Source organism: Oncorhynchus mykiss, chromosome 24 (genome assembly GCF_013265735.2).
Source record: "Oncorhynchus mykiss isolate Arlee chromosome 24, USDA_OmykA_1.1, whole genome shotgun sequence".
NCBI classification, from domain to species: Eukaryota; Metazoa; Chordata; class Actinopteri; order Salmoniformes; family Salmonidae; genus Oncorhynchus; species Oncorhynchus mykiss.
Genome location: NC_048588.1, coordinates 24974726 through 24991732, shown reverse-complemented (window position 1 = coordinate 24991732; position 17007 = coordinate 24974726). Strand labels below are relative to the sequence as shown.

Genomic DNA, 17007 nt, shown 5'->3' with positions numbered 1-17007 from the left:
GGTAGCTGTTTCTGGCTAGCACATCAGTCAACTAGCTAGGTAGGTAGCTGTTTCTGGCTAGCACAGCAGTCAACTAGCTAGGTAGGTCGCTGTTTCTGGCTAGCCACTACAGTCAACTAGCTAGGTAGATAGCTGATTCTGGCTAGCCACAGCAGTCAACTAGCTAGATAGCTGATTCTGGCTAGCCACAGCAGTCAACTAGCTAGGTAGATAGCTGATTCTGGCTAGCCACAGCAGTCAACTAGCTAGGTAGGTAGCTGATTCTGGCTAGCCACAGCAGTCAACCAGCTAGGTAGGTAGCTGATTCTGGCTAGCCACAGCAGTCAACTAGCTAGGTAGGTAGCTGATTCTGGCTAGCCACAGCAGTCAACTAGCTAGGTAGGTAGCTGTTTCTGGCTAGCCACAGCAGTCAACTAGCTAGGTAGATAGCTGATTCTGGCTAGCCACAGCAGTCAACTAGCTAGGTAGGTAGCTGATTCTGGCTAGCCACAACAGTCAACTAGCTAGCTAGATAGCTGATTCTGGCTAGCCATAGCAGTCAACTAGCTAGGTAGGTAGCTGATTCTGGCTAGCCACAGCAGTCAACTAGCTAGCTAGGTAGCTGATTCTGGCTAGCCACAGCAGTCAACTAGCTAGGTAGGTCGCTGTTTCTGGCTAGCACAGCAGTCAACTAGCTAGGTAGGTCGCTGTTTCTGGCTAGCCACAGCAGTCAACTAGCTAGGTAGATAGCTGATTCTGGCTAGCCACAGCAGTCAACTAGCTAGCTAGGTAGCTGATTCTGGCTAGCCACAACAGTCAACTAGCTAGCTAGGTAGCTGATTCTGGCTAGCCACAGCAGTCAACTAGCTAGGTAGGTAGCTGATTCTGGCTAGCCACAGCAGTCAACTAGCTAGCTAGGTAGCTGATTCTGGCTAGCCACAGCAGTCAACTAGCTAGCTAGGTAGCTGATTCTGGCTAGCCACAGCAGTCAACTAGCTAGGTAGATGGCTGATTCTGGCTGGCCGCAGTAGTCAACTAGCTAGGTAGATGGCTGTTTCTGGCTAGCCACAGTAGTCAACTAGCTAGGTAGATGGCTGTTTCTGGCTAGCCACAGTAGTCAACTAGCTAGGTAGGTCGCTGTTTCTGGCTAGCACAGCAGTCAACTAGGTCGGTAGCATTTTCTGGCTAGCCACAGCAGTCAACTAGCTAGGTAGGTAGATGCTTAGCTGTCTAGCACATTCACTCATTTGTAAACTATTAACAAGATAATAGTTAGCTACCTCGTATTCTTGTCAAACTGTCAACAGAGTAGCTAGATATGCCAAATAGCATTCTAAAAACAAATCTGATTTCAGCGATTTGTATCTGACTTCAAACCACCTACGAATGGGATTTGAAATGTGGCTTGAAATATCCGATTCCATTTGCTTTTTGGCTGTTCAGATTGCTGGAAAAATAACAGATTTGAATCCGATATGCAAAAAAAATAGGACTTGAGTGACTTCAACCTGCCAATGTGAACCAGTTTTTAGAAACAGGAGCATGAGGCAAATTAAAGCAAGGTTGTTTGCCCCCCCTCTTTCTCAGCTGTGGTAACTGCCTCCACCGGCCTCCAGGACCTCCAGAAGATTCTAGTAGTCTGGGAGAAGGAGAGAGTGAGGAGTTACTGTATATCTCCAGCTGTCCTGCTTTGTCAGCTGTGACACAAGTGACCAGAACACTCCTGAAGCTTCATTTTGGTTTAGAACAATATCAGCTGTTAATTACTGAAGCCCAGTTTTATTTTACACCAGATCCATGCCACACTGACATATGACACACAGTACTGAATATCCAGTTTAAAACAGACCACAATCATCAGTCCTAGGCAGTGTTCCTTGTAAGTGTGTAAGATTCCGTTCAATCTCAATCTCTTCAAAACATGTCATGGGAAATTCTAAATCATCACACACTCCCGAGTGGGCTCCTGAGTGGCGCAGCAGTCTAAGGCACTGCATCTCAGTGCTAGAGGTGTCACTACAGACACCCTGGTTTGAATCCAGGCTGTATCACAACCGGCCAAATAAGAATTTGTTCTTAACTGACTTGCCTAGTTAAATAAAAATACACATACAGCTAAAATTTCACATGGGAAAACTGTCCTCGATTTTTATTTAACTAGGCAAGTCAGTTAAGAACAAATTCTTATTTACAATGACAGCCTATGAACAGTGGGTTAACTGCCTTGTTCAGTTGCAGAACAACAGATTTTTACCTTGTCAGCTCAGGGATTCGATCCAGCAACCTTTCGGTTACTGGCCCAACGCTCTAACCACTAGTCTACCTGCCTCCCCAATAACAGCACAGTACTGGAAAAATACGTTGTAGCTGTCTGTGATCACAAATTTGCTGGTTTATCATTGACTTGAACCCTTAATACTCAAGTTAAACATTAAGGGCCCTGACTGATTAATTAGGACATGAGCAGGCAGAGAGCATACCAGGAGGCTGTTGGCTCCACAGAGATGGAGATCAGAGATGAGAGATTGAGGTAGTAAGTAGCCTATGATTACAAGGAGGGCAAGAGCAGGTCCCCTGACCCACTAGCCATCAAAACAGATGTGCTGTAAGCTGACTGACTATCTGACTGTAAATCTTCCAAGTTCTTTTTTGGTGCACTGTGCTGTAACTATACATACATGACCTTTGTTCTCATTCAGGGATTCACCTCCCACACATTTTTTTCACTGTGACCCACCTAAAGCGTTTTGAAGTGTCTTGCTATTCACCAAGTAAACAAAAATATTGTTTCTTGTCAGAGGCCATGCAACCTAAAGGGTCTAGCAATTTTGGAATCACTCTTTTGAATTGTTAACAGGTGACTCAACGTCTCGATTTTAATGCCATTAGGTCATGATGATATTACAAATGTTGACAAATTCTCTCTCATGAGTAGATCAATCTTAGAATGGTAAAGGAGGAACATTCTTGTTTTTCTAATCCATAAAATATGGAACATTTTAGAAACAGAAATGGCTACTGTGGAGAACTAAATCTAATTTAGTCTTATTTCCAAACGAGTCAAGATTATTTATTTGGGACAGGAACTCTTCCATAAAGCCGTTATCAGTTCCTGTCCTTGACTGATAGGATAAAGATAGCCTCTGTGTGCTTGTGTGTATTTGAGGGCGTAGTGGAGGGCTTTTTCCTTACAGCCTTGAAAAACGATTGTAAATTATGTGTTGGGTAGCGCAAGTCATATGCTCAACGGCCACGGTTCCTGAAACATAATAGTATTGACACCTCGTGGAAAAAAGTGGGAAAGAGGGGGAAAAGGATAGAGAGAGAGAGAGAAACGGAAATTGAGAGAGAGGGAGGGGAGTAGGGAGAGTGGGCGTGTAGAAACAACTATCACTTCATTTGGAAACTGGTCTGTCTTTTTCACTTTTTCTCCCTTTTTCTTTCTTTCGCCATCTGTAGTGTGTTGATTTTATTGTTTCAGTCTCACTCAGTAGTGCTTTCTGAGTGATTTCTGTCAATTTAGTACTGTTGTGCATCAGTGACTGGCCTAGTTGGCCCCTGATATCTGACTGTAAAGCTGCCTCTGTGGGTCACAGGTCAGCAGATGGAGGAGCTCAGCAGCCTAAAATAGACTCAGGCACCCTATCCCTCATGGGCTCTGGCCAAAAGTAGGGCGTTATATAGGGAATAGGATGCCATTTCAGGTGCACAACCCCTACTTTTAAACTATGTTTTGGAATGGCGGATGAAGAGAATCTGGCACCACAGGAGGCCCTCTCCTTGTGCCTGTGAAATATCACGTTGTTCTCATAGTGACGTGTACATGGACAAAGACACAAATTGATCCATGCACTGAGAACAGGGAGAATATGGTGGAACTGTGACTAGTACAAGTTTTTTAGCAGGCAGGGAAATGTGCGACTTAAATTGCACGTTCATTTGCATTAGCTGCATTAGCATGCAATAGCTGTTTCACTTGCAGTTGATCACATTTATACAACCATTTTATTTGTGTACTAATGTGACAAAGATCTTGTTTCTTAAACGTGGCATGACATTTGAGGATTGATTAAAAATATTAATATAAAAAGAACAAAGCGGATATGCAGAAATAAATATTGATACAATGACGTTACCGAGTATGTGGATACATTATAGAGGGCTGTAAATATCAAGGGATGAATTAACATTCTTTCCCTTCCTCCAATTGTGTCCACTTCCTGTCTCTCAATCTCCGTACAGCGTCACTCCCTGTCCTTGTTGAGTGTCTTCATTGCCAACTACGTCAATCTTTTAACAAACCTAAATAATATATATATATTATTTACATCGAAAATAAGGGCCACTTTAGAATTCATTCATTGAATTGACGGGAGGGGAAATGGGACTCTCTCTCTCTCTCTCTCTCTCTCTCTCTCTCTCTCTCTCTCTCTCTCTCTCTCTCTCGCTCTCTCGCTCTCTCGCTCTCTCGCTCCCTCGCTCTCTCGCTCTATTCACTGACCTTATTGTACCAGTAGATGGCAGTACATTCTCACAAAAAAGTAGGGACAAGAGGACAAAATAACAGTAATACAAAATTATGTTACAACAATCGTCCCCAAACATTGGGAGCAGAGTCAACTTTGTTGAGGGTAGCGGGCATTAGTGCCACGAAGGACCAGTTTCTCTCTAATCACTTGAAATCTAGGCAACTTGGCCCGAGGGCTCTGAGGAGGACTATGTCAGTGCTGTTCTATAGAGCCAATCGGTGTGAATGTGATTAGAATTTCATTAAACACAGCAAGTTGCCTGATGCCAGAACCCTCTGGGTTAATTACCCATTACTGTACAAATTCTAGGTGAGTTGCATTGGGCTTTGAGAGTGTATGAAATCCAATGTCTTTGAATTCTGTCTGCATCTGCCTCCCTTACAGAGCATTAAAGTATTCCCAAAGTTAAGGCACTTCTCCAGGACTCCAGGACTCCTGTCCTCCGGGATTTGGCTCCTCCTCCTCTCCTGCCTATGTAGGGAGATTTTTTTCCCAGCTGTTTTGGAGAGGGGAGCTTTCCTATGGGAAACACAGGGAGGGCAGATCACAGCATGCCAGTCAGAGCTTCATCTCAACACACACATTTAACAAAAACCTGGTTATTCTCTGCGCTCTGCCAACTACTCTGGTTCCCACCATAGTTCACAAATTGAACTATACCTGTATACTGGCAAATCACATACATAGAGAACATTTAGTGAGCATGTGCTGTGATCTTTGTATTTGGTGATAGTTAAGCCAAGGGTTATTGTGATAATCGGTGTGCCCTTGAGCAGGGCACTTAACCCTAAACCTTAACCCTGCACCATTGAGAGCATCTTGACTGGCTGCATCAACGCTTGGTATGGCAAATACTACAGAGGGTAGTACGTACAGCCTAGTACACACACTAGGGCCGAGAGGAAGGCCCCAAATTGTATCCAGCCACCCAAGTCATAGACTGTTCTCTCTGCTACAGTACGGCAAGTGGTAAGTCTGGAACCAACAGGACCCAGGACCCCCAACCAGCCACCTCTTCCCTCCATTCTATTGCCCAAGACGAGTGAACAATCTTGGCCAATAGAATCACTTGATAATAAAATTGATTATCTTCTATCATGGAATTGCCATCAACAGGGCTGTCGTAACTGCAATATTCTCTGCTTTTCTGAAACATGGCTTTTGGCCAAGATACCCCCCATGGCTATCCAACTTGATGGATTCTCCATTCACTGAGTGGACAGGACAGTGAAGTCTGGGAAATCAAGAGTGGGAGGGGTTTGCCTCTTCATCAACAACAAATGGTGTGCCGACTCGAGCGCAGTGGAAGTCTTGACCCATCGTTCACCCGTCTTGGACTACCTGATGGTCGAATGCCGACCCATCTACTTCCTGAGGGAGTTTTCAGATATTATTGTGACTGTTGTATACATTGCATCTCAGGACAAGAAAAAGAACAAGCTGGCACTTAACAAACTGCATGAGGCTATAAACAAGCAGTAAAACTTGCACCCGGAGGCTGCTTTCCTTGTTGACACGTGATGCCCAACTTCCAACAACACGTCTCCTTTGCTACCAGGGGCGAAAAAGTCCTAGACCCCTGTTACTCTACCCACAAGCAAGCATACAAGGCCCTCCTTGTCCCCCATTCAGCAAATCAGATTATGACTCTGTACTCCTGCTTCCTGTTACAAGCAGAAGCTCAAACAGGAAGTACTCTTTGCGTTGAGAAATGGTTATCAGAATCAGAGATTATGCTACAGGACTGCTTTGCTATCGTTGAATGGAATATGTTCCGAGACTAAACCGATAGCATTGATGAGCTAACCACCTCCATCACCGGCTTCATTAGGAAATGCATCTGCAACGTTGTCCCCACAATAAAGATACGCTGCTTCCCCAATAGACAGCCCTGGATTAACACAGAGGTTGGCACTAAAGGACAGGGCTGCCACGCACAGGGCTATCATAGACAACCCTGAGGCTACGGTTGAGGACAGGAACAAGTACAAGAAATCCCGCTACGAACTCCGCAGTCATCAAACGAGCAAAATGACAATATAGGAATAAGGTGGAATCATATTACACAGGCTTCAACGCCCGCCGCATACGGCATGGGTTACTGTCCATTAATCAGGTCAACACGTGCAATGCCGTGGAACCGGAAGATATTCCAGGGCGAGATCTCAGAGCATGCTCAGAACCGCTGGCAGGTCATTTTCAACCTCTCCTTGTCCCAGTCTGTAATCCTCACATTTTAAAATGACTACCATATTTTCTGTTCCCAAGAACTCTAAGGCAACATGCCAGAATGACTACCGCCCTGTAGCACTCACATCAGTAATCATTAAGTGTTTTGAAAGGCTGGTTATGGCACACATCAACTCGATCATCCCAGACACCAAGGACCCACCCCAACAGGTTCATAGACGACACAATCTCAAATGCTCTCCACACTGCCCTCACCCACCTAGACAAGACGATTACCTATCTGAGAATGCTGTTCATTGACTACAGCTCAGCCAGCGTTCAACAGCATTGTCGCCTCCAATCTAGTAATGAAGCTTAGGACCCTGGGACTGAACACCTTCCTCTGCAACTGGATCCTGGACTTCCTGACAGGCCGACACCTGGGCTCCATAGGGGTGTGTGCTTAGTCCACTTTTGTACTTCCTGTTCACCCACTACTTTGTAGCTACGCATGACTCCAACACCATCATTAAGTATGTATCATTAAGTATGCCAACGAAACAACGGTGACAACAGTGAGACAGCCTATAGGGAAGAGGTCAGAGACCTGACAGTGTGGTACCAAGACAACAATGTCTCGCTCAACGTGAGCAAGACAGAAGAGTTGATCGTGGATCACAGGAAAAGGAGGGCTGAGCACACCCCCATTCACATTGATGGGGCTATAGTTCCTCGTGTTCAAATCCCTAAGGACTTAAAATGGTCCAAACACACCAACACAGTAGTGAAGAGAGCAAGACAATGCCTATTCTCCCCCAGGAGGCTGAAAATGTTTGGCATGGGACCTCAGATCCTCAAAAAGTTATACAGCTGCACTATTGAGAGCATGGTTGCATCACTGCTTGGTATGGCAACTGTTCGGCATCCGACTACAGGGCACTACAGAGGGTAATGAGTTTTTTTGTGCTTGCCAGTTAGCTATAGTTACATGTCTATAGTTAGCTAGTAGTCTATGGTTAGCTAGCTGTTAGCAGCCAACGGCTAGCAGTTTCTTACTGGTGATAAAAACAGATGATTGCCATCATTTTTTCGAGACAATACTGAATTATTTAATGTAACAAATTGAACCTTGTAAAAATGTGTGGTAATTCATGGTAACTGCATAAACAATTCATTTAGACTCGCCGTTTATTTGAAACAGGCGTTTATTTGCTGAAATGTGGGCCGTTGCCCCACAGAAGTTAAAAGACGACCTGGAACGCGACCACTCTGTCAAACACCATGCAGAAATAAGTAATTTACGTAGCTCTTGAGAATACACGGAACCCACTGTGTGTTCATTGAAGTGACAGAGCTACCAATGTAAAGGTCGTAGATGAACTGTTCTATTAGTTCGCTGTTCAAACTCGTGTAAACCTACCAAGCCGTGCCAACGACGAGGAATGGATATTGTGCCCGTCAAAGGTGGAAGGATGGTTCAAAGTAATTAACTATCGGACGGGGACAGTATAGGTGGCGCAGCGATGGACAAGGACGCACTCCACCAGTGCGAACTCATCCAGAATATGATCGAGATCTCCATCTCTAGTTTACAAGGACTCCGAACCAAATGCGCAGCATTGAGCGACCTCACTCAGCAAGAAATACGCACTTTGGAGGTACAGTATGGGTAGCATAGGCATAACATACACTTTGACTGCTATCATAATAAAGTTCAGCTTGTTGGTGTGTGCCTGCGTGCGAGGGAGAGTGAGTGATGGTGGAAAATGTAAATGTTTGATGTGTGTTGTTCTCATGATATAGGCTACTAGATTGTTTTTTATATACAAGACAATAGACTAGACATTGCAGGCTCCACATTCTTAAAATAAATACAAATAATACAGTAATCTCGTGCATGTAGGCCTGGCCTATAGATGAACTGTCCTTGATGTGTTGTAGGCCTATAGTAGGTATATTGTATTTAGGTTCAACTTCCTTGTTCCTTCCATGCCCATAATCAATAACAGTTTCGTAGCCTAAGGCAACACTCAACATGTCACACATCAAAACAGCCTAACAATCAAAGTTTCAACCAATGTGTTAAAACTGTTTATTACAGATTCTAAACTAATAATTAACAGTTTATGAACTTTTAGAACTGTAAGACAGAAACATATTGATGAAAGAAAATGTGGTACAATGAAGGATATACCTGGCTGTCATCAGACAAAGTCTGTGTGATATTCTCACACATCTGTCCCCCTCAATGAATCCTGTCAGTTTCACTTCTCCCTCAAGTCAGTCTGTCCCTCAAGCAACCAACAATGCACATCTCTACTCCTCACTAAAGGAACATTGAGTAGCCACTTCCACCGCAATCCATTCACGTTGTTAATCAACTAGGTATTACAAACGGAGCAACGTCCTTATAATGTAAAGCCCTTTAGGATCATACATACTGTACATGGAGACGCCAACTATCATTATACGTTATTTTGTACATAATGTTTCTGCCACCGTATCTTATGACCGAAAAGCGCTTCTAGATATCAGGACAGCGATTACTACTACATACTGGAGGAATACTTTTTCTTCAACGAGTCGGACAGGAAGAATTTACTTCCCGACAAGGCCCTCATCCCCGTAATTCGCAGGAGAAAGAGACGGAGGAATCGTGTACGAGGATCCGTCGCCGAGAGGGTAATCTACCTTTACCATCGGTCCTATTTGCCAACAAACAATCAATTGATGATAAAATAGACAAACTACAATGATGTATGTCCCACCAATGGGACATTAAAAGCTGTAATATCTTATGTTTCACCAAGTTGTGGCTGAACGACAACATGAATAACATACAGCTGGCGGGTTTGAAGCTTTTTTGGCAGGATAGAACAGCGGCCTCTGATAAGACAAGGGGGTGGCGGTGGAACAGCTTTCGTTGGTGGTAGGAAGAGTGGACCAAAGCGCAGCGTGGAAAGTGTTCATGATTCTTTTATTTAAAAAAAATACTCAAACAAAATAACAAAAAAATGAAAACGCACAGCACTGGGTTGTGTTGGCGAACTGGGGATACCGCGCGTAGAGCTGGCGCAGGATATCCTGGGCCGAAGAGACCGGAGACCAGGAGCGCTGAGCCGGCACAATCCATCCTGGCTGAATGCCCACTCTAGCACGGCAAATGCGGGGAGCTGGAACAGAGCGCACCGGGCTGTGAATGCGCACTGGAGACACTGTGCACATCACCGCATAACAAGGTGCCTGACCAGTCACACGCTCCCCACAGTAAGCAGCACAGCAAATGTGGGGAACTGGAACAGAGCGCACTGGGCTATGAATGCTCACTGGAGACACTGTGCGCATCACCGAATAACAAGGTGCCTGACCGGTCACACGCTCCCCACTGTAAGCACGGGGAGTTGGCTCAGGTCTAAACCCTGACTCCGCTAATCACCCCGTGTGCCCCCTACAAAACATTTTTTGGAGCTGTCTCTCGGGCTTCTGTCGTTGTCTTAACTCCTCGTATCATCCGCCGTTCCTCTCTTGCTGCCTCAGCCTGCTTCCATGGCAGGGTCTTGTCCCCTGCCATTACCTCCTCCCAGGTCCAGGATGTCCTCCACTCCCTTTTCTCCCGGGCCCAGGATCCCTGCTCCTTCTGGCCACGCTGCTTGGTCCTTTGATGGTGGGATCTTCTGTAACGGCTCTCGTTGGTGGTAGGAAGAGTGGACCAAAGCGCAGCGTGGAAAGTGTTCATGATTCTTTTATTGAAAAAAATACTCAAACAAAATAACAAAAAAACGAAAGCGCACAGTTCTGTCAGGCAGAAACACTAAACAGAAAACAAGATCCCCCAAAACCCAAAAGGAAAATGACAACTTATATGTGATCCCCAATCAGAGACAATGATAGACAGCTGCCTCTGATTGGGAACCACACCCGGCCAAAAACAAAGAAATAGAAAACATAGACTTTCCCAACCGAGTCACACCCTGACCTAACCAAACATAGAGAATAAAAAGGATCTCTAAGGTCAGGTCGTGACAGGCGGTCTATGTATATTTGTAAACAACAGCTGGTGCACGAAATCTAAGGAAGTCTCAATGTTTTGCTTGCTTGAGGTAGAGTATCTCATGATAATAAGCTGTAGACCACATTTTTTGCTAAGAGAGTTTTCATCTGTATTTTTCGTAGCTGTCTACATAACACCACAAACAGATGCTGGCACTAAGTCCTCACTCAATGAGCTGTATAAGGCCATAAGTAAACAGGAAGACGCTCACCCAGAGGCGGCACTCCTAGTGGCCAGGGACTTTAATGCAGGAAAATTCAAATCTGTTTTACCTAATTTCTACCAGCATGTTAAATGTGCAACCAGAGGGGAAAAAAACTCTAGACCACCTTTACTCCACACACATAGATGTGTACAAAGCTCTCCCTCACCCTCCATTTAGCAAATCTGACCATAATTATATCCTCATGATTCCTGCTTACAAGCAAAAACTAAAGCAGGAAGCACCAGTGACTCGGTCAACAAGAAAGTGGTGAGATGAAGCAGATGCTAAACTACAGGACTGTTTTGCTATCACAGACTGGAATATGTTCCAGGATTCTTCCAATGGCATTGAGGAGTACACCACATCAGTCACTGGCTTCATCAATAAGTGCATCGATGACGTCGTCCCCACAGTGACGTACATACCTCAACCAGAAGCCATGAATTACAAGCGACATCCGCACTGAGCTAAAGGGTAGAGCTGCTGCTTTCAAGGAGCAGGACTCTAACCCGGAAGCTTATAAGAAATCTCATGCCCTGTGACGAACCATCAATCAGGCAAAGTGTCAATACAGGACTAAGATTGAATTGTACTTCACTGGCACCGAAGCTTGTCGAATGTGGCAGTACTATTACAGACTACAAAGGGAAGCACAGTCGCGAGCTGCTCAGTGACACGAGCCTACCAGATGAGCTAAATTACTTCTATGCTCGCTTCGAGGCAAGCAACACTGAAGTATGCATGATAGCATCAGCTGTTCTGGACGACTGTCTTATCACGCTCTCCTTAGCCGATGTGAGTAAGACCTTTAAACAGGCCAACATTCACAAGGCCGCAGGGCCAGATGGTTACCAGGATGTGTACTCCGACCATGGGCTGACCAACTGGCAAGTGTCTTCACTGACATTTTCAACCTGTCTCTGTCTGAGTCTGTAATACTAACATGTTTCAAGCAGACCACCATAGTCCCTGTGCCCAAGAGAACACTAAGGTAACCTGCCTAAATGGCTACCGATCCGTAGCACTCACTTTTGTAGCTCACATCAACACCATTATCCCAGAAACCCTAGACCCACTCCAATTTGCATACTGTCCAACAGATCCACAGATGATGCAATCTCTATTGCACTCCACATTGCCCTTTCCCACCTGGACAAAAGGAATACCTATGTGAGAATGCTATTCATTGACTACAGCTCAGCGTTCAACACCATAGGGCCCTCAAAACTCATCACTAAGCTAAGGACCCTGGGACTAAACACCTCTCTCTGCAACTGGATCCTGGAATTCCTGATGGGCCTCCCCCAGGTGGTAAGGGTAGGTAACAACACATCCGCCACGCCAGGCCTGATCACCAACAATGACAAGACAGCGTATAGGGAGGAGGTCAAGAGACCTGGCCTTGTGGTTCCAGGACAACAACCTCTCTCTCAACGTGATCAAGACAAAGGAGATGATTGTGGACTACAGGAAAAGGAGGACCGAGCACGCCCCCCATTCTCATCGAAGGGCCTGTAGTGGAGCAGGTTGAGAGCTTCAAGTTCCTTGGTGTCCACATCACCAACAAACTAACATGGTCCAAGCACACCAAGACAGTCGTGAAGAGGGCTAGACAAAACCTATTCCCCCTCTGGAGACTGAAAAGATTTGGCATGCGTCCTCAGTTCCTCAAAAGGTTCTACAGCTGCACCATCAAGAGCATCCTCTCCCCACTGGTTGCATCACTGCCTGATATGTCAACGGCTCGGCCTCAAGTTTGCAAGGCACTACAGAGGGTAGTGCGTATGGCCCAGTACAGCACTGGGGCCAAGCTTCCTGCCATTCAGGACCTCTATACCAAGTGGTGTCAGAGGAAGGCCTAAAAATTGTCAAAGACTCTAGCCACCCTAGTCATAGACTGTTTGTTCTCTCTGCTACGACACCGGAGCGCCAAGTGTAGGTCCGTCAGGAAGTCAGCTTCTACCCCCAAGCCATAAGACCCCTGAACATCTAATCAAATGGCTACCCAGACTATTTGCATTGACCCCCTCTTTTTCGCGGCTGCTACTCTCTGTTTATTATCTATGCATAGTCACGTTAATAACTCTACCTACATGTACATAAACTCAGCAAAAAAATAATTGTCCTCTCACTGTCAACTGCGTTTATTTTCAGCAAACTTAACATGTGTAAATATTTGTATGAACATAACAACTGAGACATAAACTGAACAAGTTCCACAGACATGTGACTAACATAAATGGAATAATGTGTCCTTGAACAAAGGGGGAGTCAAAATAAGAGTAACAGTCAGTATCTGGTGTGACTACCAGCTGCATTAAGTACTGCTGTGCATCTCCTCCTCATGGACCGCCCCAGAACATGACGGACCCTCCACCTCCAAATCGATCTCTCTCCAAAGTACAGGCCTCAGTGTAACGCTCATTCCTTCGACGATAAACGTGAATCCGACCATCCCTCTGGTGAGACAAAACCGCGACTCGTCAGTGAAGAGCACTTTTTGCCAGTCCTGTCTGATCCAGCGACGGTGGGTTTGTGCCCATATGCGACGTTGTTGCCAGTGATGTCTGGTGAGGACCTGCCTTACAGACAGACCCTGAAAGACAGGGTCCTGAAAAAGGGACGCTTCTTTTTTTGCTCCGTTTCTTTTCTCAATTACCTTGACTAAATGGTGCCCCTGCACATTGACTCTGTACCAGTACCCCATGTACAGTGCCTTGCGAAAGTATTCGGCCCCCTTGAACTTTGCAACCTTTTGCCACATTTCAGGCTTCAAACATAAAGATATAAAACTGTATTTTTTTGTGAAGAATCAACAACAAGTGGGACACAATCATGAAGTGGAACGACATTTATTGGATATTTCAAACTTTTTTTAACAAATCAAAAACTGAAAAATTGGGCGTGCAAAATTATTCAGCCCCTTTACTTTCAGTGCAGCAAACTCTCTCCAGAAGTTCAGTGAGGATCTCTGAATGATCCAATGTTGACCTAAATGACTAATGATGATAAATACAATCCACCTGTGTGTAATCAAGTCTCCGTATAAATGCACCTGCACTGTGATAGTCTCAGAGGTCCGTTAAAAGCGCAGAGAGCATCATGAAGAACAAGGAACACACCAGGCAGGTCCGAGATACTGTTGGGAAGAAGTTTAAAGCCGGATTTGGAAACAAAAAGATTTCCCAAGCTTTAAACATCCCAAGGAGCACTGTGCAAGCGATAATATTGAAATGGAAGGAGTATCAGACCACTGCAAATCTACCAAGACCTGGCCGTCCCTCTAAACTTTCAGCTCATACAAGCAGAAGACTGATCAGAGATGCAGCCAAGAGGCCCATGATCACTCTGGATGAACTGCAGAGATCTACAGCTGAGGTGGGAGACTCTGTCCATAGGACAACAATCAGTTGTATATTGCACAAATCTGGCCTTTATGGAAGAGTGGCAAGAAGAAAGCCATTTCTTAAAGATATCCATAAAAAGTGTCGTTTAAAGTTTGCCACAAGCAACCTGGGAGACACACCAAACATGTGGAAGAAGGTGCTCTGGTCAGATTAAACCAAAATTGAACTTTTTGGCAACAATGCAAAACGTTATGTTTGGCGTAAAAGCAACACAGCTGAACACACCATCCCCACTGTCAAACATGGTGGTGGCAGCATCATGGTTTGGGCCTGCTTTTCTTCAGCAGGGACAGGGAAGATGGTTAAAATTGATGGGAAGATGGATGGAGCCAAATACAGGACCATTCTGGAAGAAAACCTGATGGAGTCTGCAAAAGACCTGAGACTGGGACAGAGATTTGTCTTCCAACAAGACAATGATCCAAAACATAAAGCAAAATCTACAATAGAATGGTTCAAAAATAAACATATCCAGGTGTTAGAATGGCCAAGTCAAAGTCCAGACCTGAATCCAATCGAGAATCTGTGGAAAGAACTGAAAACTGCTGTTCACAAATGCTCTCCATCCAACCTCACAGAGCGCGAGCTGTTTTGCAAGGAGGAATGGGAAAAAATTTCAGTCTCTCGATGTGCAAAACTGATAGAGACATACCCCAAGCGACTTACAGCTGTAATCGCAGCAAAAGGTGGCGCTACAAAGTATTAACTTAAGGGGGCTGAATAATTTTGCACGCCCAATTTTTCAGTTTTTGATTTGTTAAAAAAGTTTGAAATATCCAATAAATGTCGTTCCACTTCATGATTGTGTCCCACTTGTTGTTGATTCTTCACAAAAAAATACAGTTTTATATCTTTATGTTTGAAGCCTGAAATGTCGCAAAAGGTCGCAAAGTTCAAGGGGGCCGAATACTTTCGCAAGGCACTGTATGTAGCCTTGCTATTGTTATTTTAATGCTGCTCTTTAATTATTTGTTACTTTTATTGATTTGGGGTATTTTTTTCTTAAAACTGCATTGTTGGTTAAGAGCTTGTAAGTCAGCATTTCACTGTAACCTGTTATATTCGGCGCATGTGACAAATACATTTTGATTTGATAACATCACCTTTTCTGTATAGGTTATATCAGGTACACTAAAATGGCCTACTAGCCTCTCTCTCATGGGATTGTTCAATTCAAAGCGCTGGAGAAGGCCGTCTGATCTGGATTTCTCATCGCTATTAATGTAGCAGCATCTAAATTTGGACTTCTCTCCCTCCCACACATTCTCAGTGCGGGCTGTTGAAAGCTAAAGATAGAGTGAGAAACAGTGGGAGGAGAGGAAGGAAGGGGAGAAAAAGGGGAATGAGGAAAGAAGGGAGGAATATATGAAGAAGGAGATATCCAACATGGCTGTCTCTTATTAAAGCTGAATATCGAGGGGCTTTCTTTGAGACTGGACTGGAGGAACCACGGAACCAGCAGACAACAACATGGTTACGAACAAAAGAGGCAGCCTAAGCCACTGCCAGGCCTTTCTCTCTTTCTCTGTATGTCTGTGTCTCTTTCCTCTCCCTCTCTCCTCTCTCCTCTCTCCCTTCCCCCCACCCCTCTCTCTTTCACTCCCTTTCTCTCTTTCTCTGTATTTGTCTCTCTTTCCTCTCCCTCCCTCCTCTCTCCTCTCTCCCTTCTCCCCACCCCTCTCTCTTTCACTCCCTTTCTCTCTTTCTCTGTATTTGTCTGTCTCTTTCCTCTCCCTCCCTCCTCTCTCCTCTCTCCTCTCTCCCTTCTCCCCACCCCTCTCTCTTTCACTCCCTTTCTCTCTTTCTCTGTATTTGTCTGTCTCTTTCCTCTCCCTCCCTCCTCTCTCCTCTCTCCCTTCTCCCCAACCCTCTCACTTTCACTCCCTTTCTCTCTTTCTCTGTATTTGTCTGTCTCTTTCCTCTCCCTCCCTCCTCTCTCCTCTCTCCCTCCCTCCTCTCTCCTCTCTCCCTTCTCCCCACCCCTCTCTCTTTCACTCCCTTTCTCTCTTTCTCTGTATTTGTCTGTCTCTTTCCTCTCCCTCCCTCCTCTCTCCTCTCTCCCTTCTCCCCACCCCTCTCTCTTTCATTCCCTTTCTCTCTTTCTCTGTATTTGTCTCTCTTTCCTCTCCCTCTCTCCCTTCTCCCCACCCCTCTCTCTTTCACTCCCTTTCTCTCTTTCTCTGTATTTGTCTGTCTCTTTCCTCTCCCTCCCTCCTCTCTCCTCTCTCCCTTCTCCCCCCCCCTTCTCCCCCCCTCTCTTTCACTCCCTTTCCCTCTTTTTATTCTCTACCCCCCCTTTCATCTCGAACCCACAATAGGCCTGTCTGTCTGTATAGGGTGGCCAGGCCTGAGCTAAGTGGCTGCATGGGGAGTTGGGTTACTCAGGTCTGTCCATGTAAACGGCCTGTATTGTGTTTACATTGGATATTGGAGATGAGCAGCACTGTTCTACACTGTCATTGTCATAAAGTGATGGATAAAGGACTCTGACCACAAGGAGCAGATATTATGTCCGTCAGGACAGGTGTGTGGGGGGTTGGGATAGGCTAGACTTGAGCGTTGCTGGACACCAGATGAGGAAGAATTGGAGAGATGTTTGGTGCTGCCTGAAACATTAATCTTATGTAATTGCAGAAGTGGTGTTGTCTTTCCGACTGGTTTTCAACT

The 17007-nt window shown here is 45.2% G+C and overlaps 1 protein-coding gene across 2 annotated transcripts in view; it reads left to right on the top strand.

Moving 5' to 3' along the window:
- Window positions 1–7966: 7966 nt before the first annotated feature.
- LOC110504057 (kinase suppressor of Ras 1) overlaps window positions 7967–17007 on the top strand; it is a 58641-nt gene continuing 49600 nt past the window's right edge. Inside the window, exon 1 of one of the 2 annotated variants that reach the window (XM_036961574.1) lies at window positions 7967–8335. In XM_036961574.1, the coding sequence (XP_036817469.1) occupies window positions 8201–8335 (135 nt within the window). In that variant the 5' untranslated portion in view covers window positions 7967–8200. The remainder of the gene's footprint in view (window positions 8336–17007) is intronic. The other variant, XM_036961575.1, reaches the window with a different exon arrangement.